Source organism: Nelusetta ayraudi, unplaced genomic scaffold (assembly GCF_046127955.1).
Source record: "Nelusetta ayraudi isolate G7.1 ecotype Tasmania unplaced genomic scaffold, CSIRO-AGI_Nayr_v1 ptg000020l, whole genome shotgun sequence".
NCBI classification, from domain to species: Eukaryota; Metazoa; Chordata; class Actinopteri; order Tetraodontiformes; family Monacanthidae; genus Nelusetta; species Nelusetta ayraudi.
This window is the reverse complement of record NW_027466070.1, coordinates 603,432-620,978: the sequence shown is the minus strand read 5'-3', so window position 1 is coordinate 620,978 and position 17,547 is coordinate 603,432. Positions and strand designations below refer to the sequence as shown.

At 41.7% G+C, this 17,547-nt stretch overlaps 1 protein-coding gene across 1 annotated transcript in view; it reads right to left on the bottom strand.

Annotated features, from left to right (window-relative positions):
- Positions 1–12,005, bottom strand: part of LOC142888759 (solute carrier family 23 member 2) — a 33,138-nt gene extending 21,133 nt beyond the window's left edge. Inside the window, exons 1-2 of the mRNA XM_076027143.1 lie at positions 11,770–12,005; positions 354–503 (exon numbers count right to left, since the gene is read on the bottom strand). Coding sequence (XP_075883258.1) covers positions 354–503; positions 11,770–11,841 — 222 coding nt within the window. The 5' untranslated portion in view covers positions 11,842–12,005. The remainder of the gene's footprint in view (positions 1–353; positions 504–11,769) is intronic.
- Positions 12,006–17,547: the final 5,542 nt, after the last annotated feature.

Sequence of the window (17,547 nt, the reverse complement as noted above, 5' to 3'; positions counted from 1 at the left end):
AACCGTTTCCCACCAGGCCGTGTGATGGATGTGTAAAATGGTTCGGCGGCAGGTGAAGAGGAGTTTGAAAAGTTCAGAAATTTGGGGCGATTTTGGCTTCTGGCTAATTTCATTGTGCAAGTCTTGCAAGATTTATAGTCCCTATTGTCTTTTGTGCATTTTATACACATGTGCATGCTTGTTACTATTGTTTAGTTGTTTTTGTTTTTAATTATTTAAATGTTCCCACTGTTGCCACTTTTCTTTGGTATGCTTTGTATGTTCTCTAGCACACCATGTAAGTCATTTGTTTGAGCTGTCCTCAAGCCATTTATAACCCTCACCCATTCTCAGCAGGCCGAGGTATGATTTACCTGGAAGCCCAGCAGGATGCAGAGATACCACGGCGGCCTGTCGTTGATGGCATAAACCAAGTCGACATTCTTGTCCACACTCTCCTCTTTCTTGTCACACGGCTCTCCGGTGATCACTGCCAGTTTTGGACGCTCATCGTTGTCTTTATCCTTTAAGAAGGAGAAGAAAGAAAAACAGGAAAAAGAGGAATTCTAAGCATTTTCATAAAAGAAGATATTTGAATGATCTTTCCAGTTGGACCTGCGCCGGCGCCAACCCGCCAACTTCTCCAACAGCCAGTGTTTTTAATCTGTCTTATTTCCCATCGATCATCGTTTTCCTTTTCGTTGTGATGCTGCCAGGAAATACATCCGTCTGGCTCATAACACAACAGATATGTCTGACAATCAAAAATATGTATTACATTTCAACGTCTTGCTTAGTTATGTTTAGTATAAGCAACAAATGAAAGATTTTTGGTTCCTCCCAATCACGAGGCATTTCCGTGAACTGCTGGTTGGGTCTGAGAGGAATTGGTTGGATCAGCAACTGCTGCATTATTTGCTTTAATGAGGCAAAATGAGACCAAAACATCAAACAGATCTGCGATGCTGCTTAGGTTTCACCATTAGGCAGGATTTGCAAAACTCTTGTTAGAACCTTGCTGAGGTTCAGTGTTGGCGAGTAATCTGTTACTTAATCCACTACTGTAATTAAGCTACTTTTTTAGTAACACAGTAATGTAATGGGATTACTCAAGCAACGATTCCATTACTTTTCTGAAACATTTTGAAAGATAAAAATGTCTTATCAACCACAAAATGTCTGAAATTTAGAAAAACAACCCAAAACAATGATGTTGCAGATTGATGATGCAGCTGTGCATGCGACATCGTTGATATGGATATGCGACAACGCACCAAAACAAGCATGGCGGCGGCAAAAGAAAAAACAGCGATTGCGTTTGTAGCTGGAAATGCAAACATTATTTTGAGTTCATCTCGTCTATATGAAAGAATATTGTGGTTCGTTGTGCGTTATGTGCAGGACACAAGACGTTCACAACTGTTACTTTATCTTTTTTTAAGTAATTAGTAACTGATTACTTATGAAACAAAATAGTTCAAGAAGTAATTAGATTACTTTCTGAGGAATAATCAGTAGTTGGATTACTTTTATGGACAAATCCCAACAACACTGCTGATATTGTTCTGGATTCTGGATATCAGCTGCGATACCTGCTGCAACCTGTGATGACGCTTTTGGAAAGAAAAAGAAATTCAATTAATTAATTAAATAATTAATTTACAGATTAAACCTAGCGAAGTTTGCTCACAGTTGCATCAGTCCATACGGAACCCTCCCAGAGTTTCTTGTTTTGGGCCTTGAGAGTCAGTCTGGTGTGCATTAGTTCCTCATAACTGATGAGCCCTCTTATCAGTGTGGTGCCTTCGCTCTCCCAACACTCCCTCAACGTAAAGTCTGAGTTGCCAAGAACTGAGCCATCCCGGTGGGCCGTCCTCCTCCACTGCACCTCTGGCCTCTCGCAGACTCACCAATCTGTTTCTTCTAATTCATCATTTTTTCACCCCCTCACCGTAATCGTAAGGAGAGGATGTTTGGACAGCTGCACTCAGATTGCAAAGGGAAGGGCGCTTTATTTCGAACGGCAAGTGGCTGTGTAGAGGTCGGAGCATATTTCAGAAAACTGAACTGTTGGAACGTTGGAAACTCGCATTCAGATGTCACTGCTATGTAATGTCGTACAAACAATGTGAACAAGAGAGGTCAGAATGTATGCAGTGGATGCATAAATGACCTACTTGTTGTAATGAAATGCATTGCGTTAATGAAGTTCAATGTTACAGAAAAAGCGTTTTTTTTTTCCCCCATTCGCGCCTGATGATGATGATGATGATATATAATGCGGGCAGGAATACATACTCACACACACACACACACACACACACACACACACACACACACACACACACACACACAGCATCCCAAGACACCAGGGCAAACAAAATAGCAGCGCAGTCACCAGGGGTGGGGAAAAAAATTCTTGAAACCCACCCCAAAAAAAATATCAGATCTTGTGGTGTTTTTGTTCAGCGGTGGAACAAAACTCTTTCTCCACAGCGCCGGGTTTCTTCCCACAGGGACGAAATGTCAACCGACAGAAAACGGGAGCTGCAGCTTCCCACGAGATGGCGTGGACAGTCGGTCGAGGACGGAGATGGATGGAATGAAGCTCTGACAGAAAGCGCGATCACTTGCGATATTAGCCGCCAGCCGATGTGTGAAGACACCAGGGGTAAAATCGTATTGATACTGACTGGATCTGACTGAATTTTTTAAAATAGAGTGGACGTAGTATTTACTTGGAAATGAAGACACTGGAGTCCCTGAGAGATGGACTGTAGAAGATACTAGCAATTTTCCACACCTTTCCCGGGCTTGGCCTTGGAGCGGCTCCGGAATCAACAATTGCACCATTTGTTTTCAACGTCTCGCCTTCAATGAATCAATGAGTGGGCCGTGCTCATTATTGTGTAGCAAATTTGCAATAACCGCATCATCCAAATATTTCTCTTTGCTTGCACTCTGACGCGTGTTTGGGAGAAGGGGGAAATATTCAAAGGGGGAAAGAACACGTCCCTGAGGGGAGCTGGCAGAAGAAAACATGCAAATATAAAGAACAGCCTGTTGGAAAACAATTACAATAATAATAAATCAGGATCAAGCACGCATGGTTTTGGCTCGTTTTAAATAGCCTTGTGACTGAGCTGGGGGGGGGGGGGGGTCAGGGTATAATGACTTCCATGAATAATCCTTCTAAATATCCAGCAGCATTGCTGTGTTGTCTTAATAGCTATTCGTAAATATTAAGTAATTATTCATGTAGTAATAATAATAATAATAATAATAATAATAATAATAATAATAATAATAATAAACTTCCAATTTAGCTAATATTTAGCTAATTACATATGTAGTATTTCTTCCATTTGAAAGAATTGAAAACTTCTTAACCAAACCTGCGCATCACAGTTTTTTTTTACACGTGTGAGTGAGTGTAGCAAAACCTACAATAATAATGTATATATAATAAGTAATAATAATAGTAGCAACAAAACACACAAACCAAGAAGAATAAAGACTCAAAAAAGATACGATAGTTGTATTTATCGATATTAGGGAGAAGATGGAAATAAAAACAAAGATAAATAGCATATATATATATATATATATATATATATATATATATATATATATACATATATATACATATATATATATATATATATATATATATACATATATATATATATATATATATATATATATATATACATATATATATATATATATACATATATATATATATATATATATATATATATATATATATATATATATATATATATATATATATATATATATATATATATATGTGTGTGTGTGTGTGTGTGTGTATTAGGGCTGGGCAAGTTAATGCGTTATTAACTCGTTAACTCATTTATTTATAAACACTGACAATTATTTTATCGCGCATTAACGCATGTTGCTCACGTGCTGTAGGAGCCGTGAGTAGAGATGGGCGATATATGTCGGCGTTTGCGTCATATCGTCATAAAATTCACCGCGGTAAGAACATGTCATCTCGCGGTAATAACGATAAACTCGTGTTGATGACGTAATTACGTGCGCAACGCACTTGCTACTGGCAGCGGGCAGCTCATGTGTCGCACACTAACAACCACGGGGCTGATAGCGTACCCACAGTGCTCGAGAATCGATCGTGGATTGTGTGCAAAGTGAAAATAAACACCACGGAAAAGGATTTGCAAACATCCTGTTTTACTTTTTATTTATTTTCTTTTGGGTCGGCGGACCGGGATGTTGAGGTAGGAAACACAAAAATGTTAGCGAACTTTTACTGGCACAACTCCAAGTCAATTTTTAGCATGGACCTTTTCAGGCTTTGTGTTCTACAGTTACTCGAAGCAGACGTTGAACTCTGTCGTTTATCCACACCGTCTTTTCGAGAGCGATCTTTCTTTCTGTCTTTCAGCGAGCTACTGCTTCTGCAAACACGGCGTGCTTCAGGCGTTCTTCTTCTTCTTCCGCCTTCAAGGAATAAACTTGCGGCGCCACACAAGGCCGGGCATAGGTACTACATTGTTTTCAGTCGTTTCCAGCCGCGTATCCGTGTAAACGGGATTTATTTTTATTTTATTTATTTATTTTAATATGGCTTTGTGTAAGCGCGTTTTTTTTCCGAGTGCGGTTTCAAATATATGCAGTTTCAAAAAAATAATAATCCCAAAACATGGAGTTGAATTGTTTTATATTTTTTATCGTCACTTTTATCGTTATCGCAATAAATGCCAGAAGTTATTTTGATAAAACTTTTAGTCCATATCGCCCATCCCTAGCCGTGAGTTTCTGATGTTTATATTTGTGAGCGCACTTCTGTAACACCTGGGTAGGGGGTGTGTGTGTCACTGTGGGGTGTAGCCACAATGCTACTTAATGACATTCACCTGTGCGCCTCGGATGGCTTGGTGTGGTGGGGTGAGCGTCGGAGGTCATTGTGATAAAGAATAAAGACTAGAATTATTACATGCGCGTCAACAATTACTCCTTCGTTTAGCCCACCGCGGCTTATTTATGTATCGATCGCCAGTTAGCCGCAATACGTGCTTTTATTTTGTAAAAGTGTGTTGCTGGCTTCTGCGGAACCAGAAAAGAAAAGGCTTTGTTCATATGGTAGAACATTAAAATAAAAATGCACTATACACTTCTTTTAAATTCATTATTGGATTTTGCGTATACATTGTGATTAATTGTGATTAATCATGCGATTAAAATTTGTAATCGTTGCCTAGCCCTAATGTATATATGTATATGTATATATATATATATATATATATATATATATATATATATATATATATATGTGTGTATATATATATATATATATGTATATATATATATGTATATATATATATATATATATATATATATATATATATATATATATATATATATATAGCTGCTTTAGAATGAGTAGGTGTGCACAGCTGTTTTTTACTGGTGGGGTAAAACAGGCCCCCGTGGTGTCGACATCGACAAAATGAATGATGGAAGAGGACGCTTAAGATACATGAAAAAAAAAAAAAAAAAAAAAAAAGTATTTCATGCGTACATATGCTTTGGCTGACGTTTAGCCCACTCACATGGAGACGGAGGGTTCCACGTCATACGATAATGCCGCTCCATACTAAATGAAACCTCATGTGGTTCCAACTATGTCTTATATTTCGCACCTTTAGGTTTATAATCCTAAAGTTGTCTTTTCTCTGGGACACAAAAAAAGCAATAACCTCGTCGTCTAATTTCGGGTCTGTGTTTTTCTTCATTCTTATTGTTGTGTTTGTGTGTTCAGTGTGTGTTAAAGTGTGTGGTCTCCCTTTTTCTTCAACTGCAAAGAGCTCCCAGTTCCCTCTTAACACCAGCCCACACCGACGGAGGTCTGTTTGCTCTGACTCTTCTTGCAGGCGGGTCCGCGGAAGATAGAAGTGTCAAATTTGTGTGTGCTGGAGTCAGTTCAAAGTGGACGAAGTGGGAGAAAGAGAGGAGAGGTAAAATGATGGTGATACTGGCAGCTGCAACTGCTTCCACTGCGTGTCAAAGAAAATAAGTGTAAACTTTGAGCGAATGAAAGAAGGCATCCTTTGTTTCCCAGAGGGAAGGAGCCGAAGAAACACAGGTGGGGGGGAGGTGAGCTTCACGTGCTGCGCAGGACTGCATTTATTAAATTAAACATTTCTGACAGAGTGCATATTGATAAAGAAGATATCATGTTGCCGCATGATGTCGTACTTCTGCACTGCACGTACAACCAAAACAAACCGTGTCCCCGCACGTCTGTAAAAATCGCGCAGCGGTTCTGGTTCTGAAACCAGGGAGGAAGCCGAGATCCTCGTGCACGGACGAGGAACAGGGAGCGGGAAGGAGCGGTACACACAGGCGGGGGAACTCTGGCGTCACTTGCTACTCGAGATGTCGCAATGCCGCCAGTGTGTTGCAACTTCAGTATTTTCATCCTTGAAACCCGAATTTGGCTTGACGTCCCCCCCCCCCCCCCTCAAGGCTCGACGTTGTTGATTTCCGGCATGCAGGTGCAGAGTTGCAGAAAAAAAATATGCAGAAAAAAAGCCAGAGTTCATGTTATCGCAGCTTATGTTGTGACAGCACATCCAGGACGTCCTACTGAGACACCCTGGTGCTAAATGCTTTGCTGAGGGTCTACTGAGATTTCATGGACTGAAAGTGAACAGCTCAAATCATTAAAGAAATACTGCTCACAGGTTTAGCACTGCTCACCTGCACCTGCATAAAAACCTCCTTGTTGAAATGCAAATACCAATTTAAGGACAATCTTCTACTGACAATATCAGCACAATGAACCTTGAATACAAACAGCTGAGCTGCGGCTTCTTGACTCAGTCTAGAAGAAATAATAATCAGTGGCACACAAAGAGAACCAACGCAAAAAAAAAAAAAAAAAAATGAACAAACACTTACATGATTTAACAACTGTTTTTTCCAATTCAATTTTAGAAAGATTGAATTGAAAAATTGAAATTCTCTTCTATGTATTACATCTAATTCTCGAAATAGAGAAGTGAACACACGTTTCTGAACCACATGAGAAGTGGCAGCAGTGAGAAGCACCAGCAAGCAATCTGATTTCAGAGTCATACAGGACACGGACCGTTTCCCACTTGAGTCACATGACTCTGCTTCCACCTAGTGGCAGTGGCCGCTGAAAACCGCCAACTGGTGCGGCTACCGCATGGGGCCGAGTTCGCGGCGGAAGCATTAACCGAGCAGCTTCAAATACTCCTGCGCTTGATCCTGAATTACCGTCACTACCAATTTGTAGGAGCAGGGAAGCATCTCCAGTTTCATATGGTCCTGATGTGAGGTCCGCAGCGTTGTCCCGAGGCACTCTGAGAGCCACAAGACATCAAGAACATGTCGGTAACAACATTAGTTTCTGTTCCTTTTGAGGCAGTGTTTCCTCCACAAACGCTGTGCCACTTAAGGTCTCTCTGCCCATCGTTGCGCATCTCACTATGTGTCATGGGACCCTGGCATCAGGCCCAGGCATCCTGCAACCCCCGAGGCTCAGCGGTCTGCTGAATGTCACGCCGTGAAAACCAGATGCACCTAAAAGTTCTCAAAAGTCATAATTTATTGAAAAAGTACTTATTTATAAAGTTGTGCTTTTTTTAAATAAGCAGAGGAAAAAGAGGTGGAACATAATTGAACCAAGACGGATCGACAAAAAAGCTCTAAAAGACGCATTTTAATCTGACACATCATGTTTCCAGTGCAGTTTGCTGCTATTAACGGGCTGAATAAATGATGCACATGTTTTTTTCCGCTGTGGTCTGCTGGTTCATGTCAGGACTGACTCGCGTTTCCGTCAGTTCCACCACGACCACTCGGCCTCGCTGAGAGAAACATGTAAATGCCATGTTTTCTATTCATCGCACTGGACAGAACATGCCGGATAACAATTCAGAGGTTTAAGGTAAAATTCACTTTAACTGGAAAAAAAAAAAAAAAAAAACCCTGGGGCCATTAAAAACAAAATAGAGGTATCAACTTTGAATTCGGACGTTGAAAACCTCCAACCCCCACATCATTTCAAGTTGGCTGGAGTAACACCGGATTAGTGACCATCTTTAGAGGAGAAAAAAAAACAGATCTGTAACCAAAGCGCAGAGAACGCTGCAATGTTGTTGGTTTTAGGAAAGACTGGAGGCACTTTACAGGTCATGTATACTTGATGTGCAGTGAAATTTGTCTGCGCTGGGGCAACATTTCCTCCTTTCAACGGGGGGATGACTTTCCTCTATTTCTCTCTATTTTCCCTGCTGCCAGCTGGCACCGGCAAGAACTTCACTCAACTCCACAGAACATAGCGACTCAGTGGTGCGTAGAGTGCCAAGAGTTCCTTCGCGAACCAAAGGGTGGAGGAGGCTCCACCGTTCTTGCCAACTTGCAGCTGGAAGCAATAAAAAAACACTGATTTTACTTGGACTGTGACCGACAAAATTATTTTTATTTTAGCCCCTTCATTTTTGAAGGATCCTCCCTCCTCTGTCAAGCCTTTGCCAAAGACGTGCAAAACACATCCCAATGGATACAAGGGGCCGCTCCCGCCTCGCCCGTCAGGTTAACGGACCTCTCTCTCTCTCTCTCTCTCTCCCTCTCTAGGCCCTCAGCCTGGGAAACTCTGCTCTCTCCTCAGCGGGCGCATCTGAAGGTGTCTGTCAGCCGTTAAATGTCGCCCGGACTCTGGAGAACCTTCCGCGCTTACCGGGTATTAGCCGCGTCACAGAGAGGATCAGGATCACCGCGCATAACAAAGAGAGGTCTGTGTCGGAGTAAACGGCCCGGCAGTGTCGCTGTTTTATGTGAGACTCCCTGAGAGTGAAGAGAAAAAGAGAGGGGGAAAAAAAAAAACACAGGTCGCTCAACTTGTTGTTCTTGTGAATGAAATCAAGTCTGGTGTTGCGTCGGAGGGAGAAAATGCTTTCCATGAGTGTGCGACCAGGGACTTCAATCGAAGTCTATAAAACTCAAAAAGCATGAGAGAGTCGGGGAGCTTCACTTCTTTGACATTGTAGTAAAACTGGTTCGTCATCTGCTGCCTTGGCTGCAGTCATCAGTCAAGGTTTTCCTGTCTGTTAAGTGCACGGCAGGCAGGAAGGCTGCAGATTCAGACTTTGGCTCCAAGTGTGGCTATTCGGTGTGTAATTGTTCGAGCGCGGCATCATGTGCTAAGATGTGTGAGCCTGACACTTGACACGTGACAATATGGATGACTGAGCTTGCTGGTGGGAGGGCCGATCAGTTCTGCTGGTCAGAGGCTTTCACCGGGCGACTGCAGAAGACCTCTTGGAGAAGATCAGTGTTTCAGTGAAGAACGCGAAGACGGATCTCGCTCTGACTGATTGTGCAAATGAAAAGAAAGGGTGCAGGAAGGCAACGCAGACTGCGGCCACATGGTTTTGAAACTCTGATGTGGTTTCAGAAACTTGATTGCATTAATAAAAAAAATAAAGAATAAAGAACATTCAGTTTTCCTTGTTGTTTTGGAATGACTCAATAATTGCTCCCATCCCTAAATTTATAAATTCCACTCATCCCACAAATTTAGCACTAACTCGCTCTGGTTCTCATAATGAATGCTTTTGCTTTAGTTAGATGCACTTTTAAAGACTTTTCCACAAGCAAAATGAGAGCTTGTCAACCTCCTCTCGTGTCCTCAACCTGACTGCGTTCTCCCTCACAACAGCGAGGTCTCAACGGGAGACAGCGAGAAAGCAGATGATGTTTTCCCCCGGGTCTCCCAGGGCTGCGTCCTCTCCCCTCTTTTGTTTGTTTTCCATCCAAAAATGGCCCAACTTATCACATCTGATAAATTGGTGACAAGACCAAACGCAGTGCTGCAGTGAACGATTTTAAGGACTTTGAGATTATATTTCTGATTTGGAAAAACAGAAGAAAAAGATATGCTCTAATTCTGAGAAACAAGCTGCTCCCAAATCAACCTGTCGCAATGGCTGAAAATGTCGCAGTTGGACTCTGTCGCAGTGAAGACCGCTCAGTATTGGCTCATGTTCCTTCAACTGTAAAAACGTTCTCTGAAACAGGAAAATTGTCAGCAAGGACCAAGGAATCAAATATACCAGTAAACGCCTGTCGTGTTTCCTTACCAATATCACCTGCATGTCACACTAACATATCGCAATAATATTTTGTCGCAAACACGCTGTAGTAGTGTCACAGAGTGGTGTGGCAGCAGATTCCTGCTACTATGCATGAAAGGTGCAATTTTCCTGTCGTGTGACATGCTAATTGCACACCTCAGAATGGGTGTGGTGGAATAGCAGGTGCTGTCAATCAATATCAATGTCTTTAGCTTTTCGTCTGCGGTTGGAGCGAAATATTGAGTTTTTCTTTCCCCAGTACATTTTAATTATATCAACACAGTAGCCCGACTCCATGCATGTGCTGGAGGCCAAGCTCTGAGCCGCGGAAAATAACGTGCAGGGTTTCAGGGTTCACATACCTTTTAAGCCCCATTCTTAAAGAAAAGAATGAAATGTGAAAACTTAATCTGAGTGCCAGAATGGGGCTCAATAGATTTATGAAAAGCATAAATCCTCGGTCAACACCTTTGACTTCACTGCGTGGCACAAAGTCCCTCTGTAGGAGTGTCAGGTGAGACACAATGCGAGGATAAGGGTAATAAATGAGGACTTGTGCTGTGTGGAAAGATGTCGTTGGCCCATCTGCAGCCAAGGCCATGTTTGTTTGCTTTTCCCATTTTTTTTTTTTTTTTTGTTTAACTCTTTGCTTGATCTGAACGCGGCCGAGTGGGGAGCATCAACCTGCAGCCTCAGCTGTGTACACTCACAGCCCCCATGCAGCTAAATCATACACAAGCTGCCTCCCCTCAAGCTTTCATCCCTCTTTCACTTCTTCACGTGTTTCGCTCTGGCACTCGATTCTGCTCCGACTTTTTTCTAAATCATGAACTCTATCATTCCTGGTTGTTTTGGATCTCCAGCCTTCAGAGGAAACAAGTTATTGTTCAGTCGATGAGTACATACAGTATGATGCTCTTCATTGCTGTATGTATTTGATTTCTACATTAAAAAAACATAAAAATTATTACTTTTTAAAGGTATAAAACTCGATAAAAACCAAAATTTGCAACATTTCCTTTTTTGCGTCTCCTCTGAGGTTTGCCTTTCAACCTTCCCCCCTCCTGCCCCCGTCACAGCACAAGACTGATGTTTCACACTCGTCTCCAGGCTGTGCAATTGATTTCCAAATGGTTGTTTCACATTCCAGCGTGGCTTACATTTAGCTCTGACTTCTGTGACGTGTAAACATGGCAAGTGCAAATATTTGAGCAAATGAAACGCATGACAAAAAAGACGACGGAAATGCCACCGGCCTTCTTCAACTAAAGATGCAAAGAACTGTATGTGTATATATATGTGTGTTTATATGTATATCTATATCATATATATATATATATATATAAAAATACATATATGTGTATATGTACATATACGTATATCTGTATGCATATAATGTATATATATATATATATATATACACACACACACACATATATATATACATATATTTATATGTATATATATACAGTATATATATATATATATATATATATACATATATATACACATACAAATATGTATATTGTATATATACATGTATATGTGTGTGTGCATGTATATTTGTATATTTTATGCATTACCTCAATAAGTTCCAAAAGCAAGTTTAACAGTGGCGATGAAGGAAGAAACTTACCCCAAAGGAGGGATTGACGGTCCCCTGCTCCATCAGTCCCAACTCCACAGTTTCCTTTGCAGAAAGATGCATTCTGGCCAAACGGGGCCAAGGTGGTGTCCGGTTTCCTCTGGGGGCCGAATTGGAACGAAGGAAAGAAGAAAGAACCAGTGAAATTTGTCCACCGGTCTCCCCCCGCCGGTCGCCAAGGAAACAGTCGTCGGAGCTGCTCAGTTATTTTGTAATCGCCTCTTCGGCTCAGCAATCTCACTGGCCCCCGAGAGGAAAAGTCTAGAGTTTTTATGTACTGTCTTGTGTGGTCATGCGCTCACACCGTAGTGTGACGGTGGATCCTGTGAGAGGAGATAGGCGCATTTGTCACATGAATCTTTGATTTGTCACACTGAGTGACAGCTAAAAGTTGAAAGTTTGTTTAACGGACTGCCAGCACACCCCTGGCGACCACGTCGCTGAAGACGTGTAGAGAAGTTAAAGACCTAAGAAAAATAAAGGGAAATTATATAAAATGAAAACAAATCAATTGATTGATTTAAAAAAAAAAAAATCATACAAAATAAGCAAAAGCTTTGGGTTCTAAGGTGTGAAAATTTAACTAAAGAATGCTCTTTTAAATATACCACCACGTGCATGTGCAGGTGAGCGCCTCACGCACACGCGCATACACACACACACACACACACACAAGAAATGAAAACTCGTCACCAATTTATCAAAAGGAGACTTTTGTCCATCAAAGTCTTTCCTGTCATCTGCTGAAGTTTGAAGAACATTGAGTGAATTGCTTTGGCTTGAGAGGAATTTAAAAATGGAATGCGGAAAACGTTTTGAACAGCTTTATTTTTCATTCTCGGGAAGTTAGCACCTGTATTCACGTGTGTGTCAAATTTCATGAGAATTTGAACGCTGTTTAGATTGTCAAATGTGCAATAGGAGAGGACAAGGATGTTTTTGTCAACGTTTATCGTGCTAATTTGCGCAATTTCGGTTTATGTCAAGGGGGTCGTAAGGGTGGTGTCACTCGTGTGTGTGTGCGTGTGTACCCCTTATGAAAATATTAATTTATAAAAAACTACTAATTTTCCCACAATATTTGCGGTATTGTAAGTGAAGATATTTAAAAAAAAATTGGTTGAATTTTTGCATCATTTTGCACATACCTGCAAACCAACTCAAATTGTGCCTTTTCTGTTGAAGATACAAACTCGGCCAGAGTATTTGAATGAGATAGAGAGAGATAGAGCAAGAGATAGAGAAAGAGATAGAGATAGTATTTGGATGAGACAGAGTTTTATTTATCAATAGGTTAGGATCAGACAGACGCGTCAGTTTTGGTCCTATGTCTGTGCAACGTTCCATACTGGCTGCTAGCGCCGTCCTAGTCAGGGACATGTTGTTTTTTTTTTGCCTGTAGGTAGCGCTATGGAGCACCTGTCCTGACCTGCTTGCCAAATTTGGTGAGAATCAGAGCATGTTAAAAGGGGTCAAAATGAGGTTGAAAGATGCGTCCGGGAAGTGATAATACATTAACATTCGATAAAACCATCGGTCTTTTTGTCGGCCTCGTCCCCCAAAGACAACTTATAGCAATGCAGCCTGCTTTTTCCAGGATTATCTGACGTTTCTCGTACGACTGAACAATTGACCTTTGACCTTGATTTAGCGTGAAGGGTTATGCGAGGGTGACGCGGATTCCTCCCATGGTCCAAAAAAAAAAAATGCAGCTGTGAGTGTGAGCGCGATTGTTTGTCCAGGGTTTAGCCCCGCCCTCGCCCACAAAGGCCGCTGGGATTGGCTCTGAGCACAACCCCCGAGCGGGGCCAAGGGGTGATAGAAGAAGGACGAGTGGGTTGTACAAGGTCTCTGCTTCACGGTGACGGAACGGTGGCTCCGCTAACGTTTTTATTTCCGCCCAAGATATGGATTTTGTGCCACTTTAAAGATTTCAATGTGACATCTTAACCCAATCAAATCCTGAGAATGTCCTTGTTGCCCCGCCCCCCTCCAACACAAACCCTGCCATCCCCGTCAATCAGTGCTCATTTATTTCAACTATGTCCGAAGCGAACATAGTTGGCAAAATAAACCAGCTACAAAGTGGCTTAAAAACTTTTTCACGCAAGTGAATGAACCGCCAGCGTTTCACCACAGGAGTATTATGAGCTCATGTTTCTGGCTCAAACTTTGGCATGAAATTCTTACATAAACAAGTACGGGTGTGAATCTGAAACTGATCTTTTCCCCGTGCTCTGGCCATTGAAAAAAAAAAAAAAAAAAAAAAAAAAAGTCTCAAGTTCCTTGTCGGGCCAACCGGAGGACTTGAGGGCACTAAATATTAAGGTCTGGGTTTATGTGGTTTAAAAAGAAACACAAAAAACATGTTGCTGCAGAAACACGCCGTAGTTTTAATGAACAGATGTTTCCCATAAAAATCAATTTTTAAACAAACTTTGTCTAGATTGGCAGAATTACAGTTAGAAATGTTCAGACAGTGGAGTTTATTTGCTGCCTGACTGTATCTAACTTACAGCAGAATAAGAACAACAATAATATGACCGTATCTGTATGTCTGGTTCTGGTCAAAGAACGTTTTGTGTGCATATTGTGATAAAACCATGTGATGAGAGGGGGCCGTAACTTGGTTTTCAGGCTCTAATCAAGCCGTGGGAGCCTTGTGACACTGTGACGCAGGAGACAATAGCGGCTCAATGTGCAAACGCGCCGGAAAAATGCGCAGAAATTGTCGACCTCGCTACAGCAAAACGGTGTCGGTTCGGTGCCACGGAAACGATGACGGGAGCAGAGGGTGTCGCGTGACCGCCTGGCTCCTCTGCTAGTCCGGGTGTCTTCTGTCAGTCTGACACTGGAACTGTATCAGCAGGAAGTCATCCTTCATTAAAACACACAGGCCGCTCACCAGACGTCATGAGGTTTACCCGTATAGATTGCTTTTAAAGTCTCTAGATGCAGGTTATTGCATTGAGAATGCATTTAGTTTGGTTTTTGTTGCCAAAAAGACCGCTTTTCATCTGCTCGATCTTCTCTGACGACTTCATCTGCAAACTTTCCAGGACTTTGAATCCTGTGAAACATCATTTCCGCTCTCTCCTAGTTCTCATCTTGCCAGGTCCTGGTCCCGTCCGTAGTTTTTTTTAGGTCTTGCTCTGCACGTTGTTGTGAATCCTGCCTGGCGATTGGTGAGCTCGGCACCGTCACTCTTAACTCACCAACTCCTCTCAGCTGAGACGACCTATGAAGCGTCCTGCAGTAGTCCTCGCACCTTAACCAGCCGGGTCCAAGCCCGGGCAGAAGGTGAGGGCACCTGCAAGTTTTGAAGCTCCAACGTGCCACGGTAATTCTGGAAACTTCCGGAAAGGATTCGGTGGGCTTGAAGAATCACCAAGGCCTCCACTGAAATCACGCTGATTGATTTTCTGTTGAAGTCAACTAACCTCTTAAGGTTCAACTGCAACTTAACGATTGTTTAATAATGTGTCGAGGTCAATAATAACCATTGTATTCACATGCTAGCTTGCTAATACCTCCTGAATAAATGTGTTATCCAAGATTAACTGAATCCAACTTTGTATAACGTCAAAAAAAAAAAAAAGAGCCCTCAACAACACGCTCATAATCAATTTATAAACCTCGTGCGTTGTAACCCGTTTCCAGTCCACTAGATGGCAGTATATACTAAACCAGATTGGCCACTGCGCGAGAGCTCGTCTCCCACATTTTGAGGAAGTTGAACAAACCAAAACGCCTTCGTCAGTCAGATAGGAACCCGAAACACACGAAACATTTTCCAAATCTCATTAGAGGTTTTAACTGCGCCGGAACCCATCTGCCCTAATTTACACTTTAAATAGCATACAACCAACACGGGCAAGAATATATATTTATTTTTTTGTTTTATTTTTATTTTTTTTTAAATGTGATATTTTGGTTCCTGAGGCCAGGGTATTCGTATAAACAGTCCGGCTAAACCAAAGTAATGTTTAATTCTTAAGCAGCGCCACAAATACTGTAATTACACCACAAACCAAGCAGTCATTTTCTCCTGCGTCTGCAGAGACAAATATCGACGTGCAAACTAGAAACGGGCTGCGTTCACCCTGCTCACTCAGAATATTTCGTTGAAGACGCTCGCCAAAGAGTTCCATGTGAAATTCAAATGTGTCTGGAAAATAAAATGGGAGAAATTAGAAGAACAAAATAAAATGAGTGGATTTAGACTACTGACACGTGACTGGCATTAAAAAAAAAAAAAAAAAAAAGTGACATTTGTGACTAAATGCATCCAAACTCTATTAAAAACAACTATTGGAAGTTTCAGGCGTAATATTACAGTCTGCTATCAAACTGTGGTTACCTTTGCTGCTGCAATGCTACAATGCTCTCATGTATTTTAGAGGGACATATGAGAACACACACACACACACACACACACACACACACACACACACACACACACTTTGCAACAGCCTTTTAGGGGAAAACAGCACTTTAGGGGACAAAGGGGTCCAAATGAAACTTAATGCTTTATTTCAGTATGTTGATAGGAAGCAGAACAATACAGACAATGCTACTTTGTTTGTACAAAAATCTGATGAAAAAAAAATCAGATATGCGGTTAACGATAACAAAGGCCCCAGGCGACGCCGGCCCTCTAATGGCTCGGCCCTTTAGTGTAGCTCACAGGAAATGGGCAGATGCCCTGGAGGTGGGAGCTAGCGAGCGGCTGAAGGGTGCCTTGCAGCTGGCAGAGGGCAACTCGACGTGTGAAAGTGTGTCAGCACAAGTTTCAGTGTGTGTGTGTTTGTTAGCGTTAGCTGCAGGAGAGGAAGTGAGCCCACTGAACATGTTTCCTTTTCAAAAATAATGGCATGATGACTGATGTGCAGTGAAGTGGAGGCAGAGTCATGTGACAGCAGCCTGGGTGCACTGGGTGGGTGCAACTAAACAACACAACACATACTGTGTCCAGACATGAAGGAGAAAAATTACAAGCAGAAAGATTCAGTTAAGTCCTTGAATGAAAATGGGGAGGAAGTGAAAACTCCAAGGCAACTCTGTTGTATAGAAAATTAAAAAGCTTTTATTATGGCATGGCCACACACATTAAACATGACTGGACCTACCTCAGCTTTTTGCCTTCATCAGGATTAAAGTCCAAATAGTCGTGGATACATCTTACATATCATTAGCCTGATAGCATAATTGCCTAAGTCCCTTTTTGGCCAAATTGTGATATCTGCCTAACTTTACCAATGTGCTTGCAAATGTGTTTTTTCTTGTTTTCCGAAAACGTTCAAATATGACTTAGGCGACTATGCTATTAGGCTAACAATACACACAGACACTTCAATTAGTAACCAATTAGAGATCATGGGGGACTTGCAAACAAACAACTATGTAGACTGCATCACAAATAATCAACTAATCAAATCTGTACAGGAAGGTCTGATACAGTACATGTAGAGAAAGGAAAGGAAAGTGCCAAGTAAGCACTGCAAGTGGAAACAGTGCGTGTTGTGAGGCAATACATAAAATGTGTTCATGGCTGTTTGGACTTTTACCCTGATAAAGGCACAAAGCTGAGGTAGGGCCAGTCATTTTTAATGTGTGCAGCCATGCCAAAATAAAAGTTAATTTTCTATATACAACAGAGTTGCCTTGGATTTTTCACTTCCTCATCCTGCACTTCACCCGCACGCTCCCCATTTCCGTGCAGGCTTTAACTGAACCTGTCTGCTTCTATGAATGCATCCCAACCAAAGA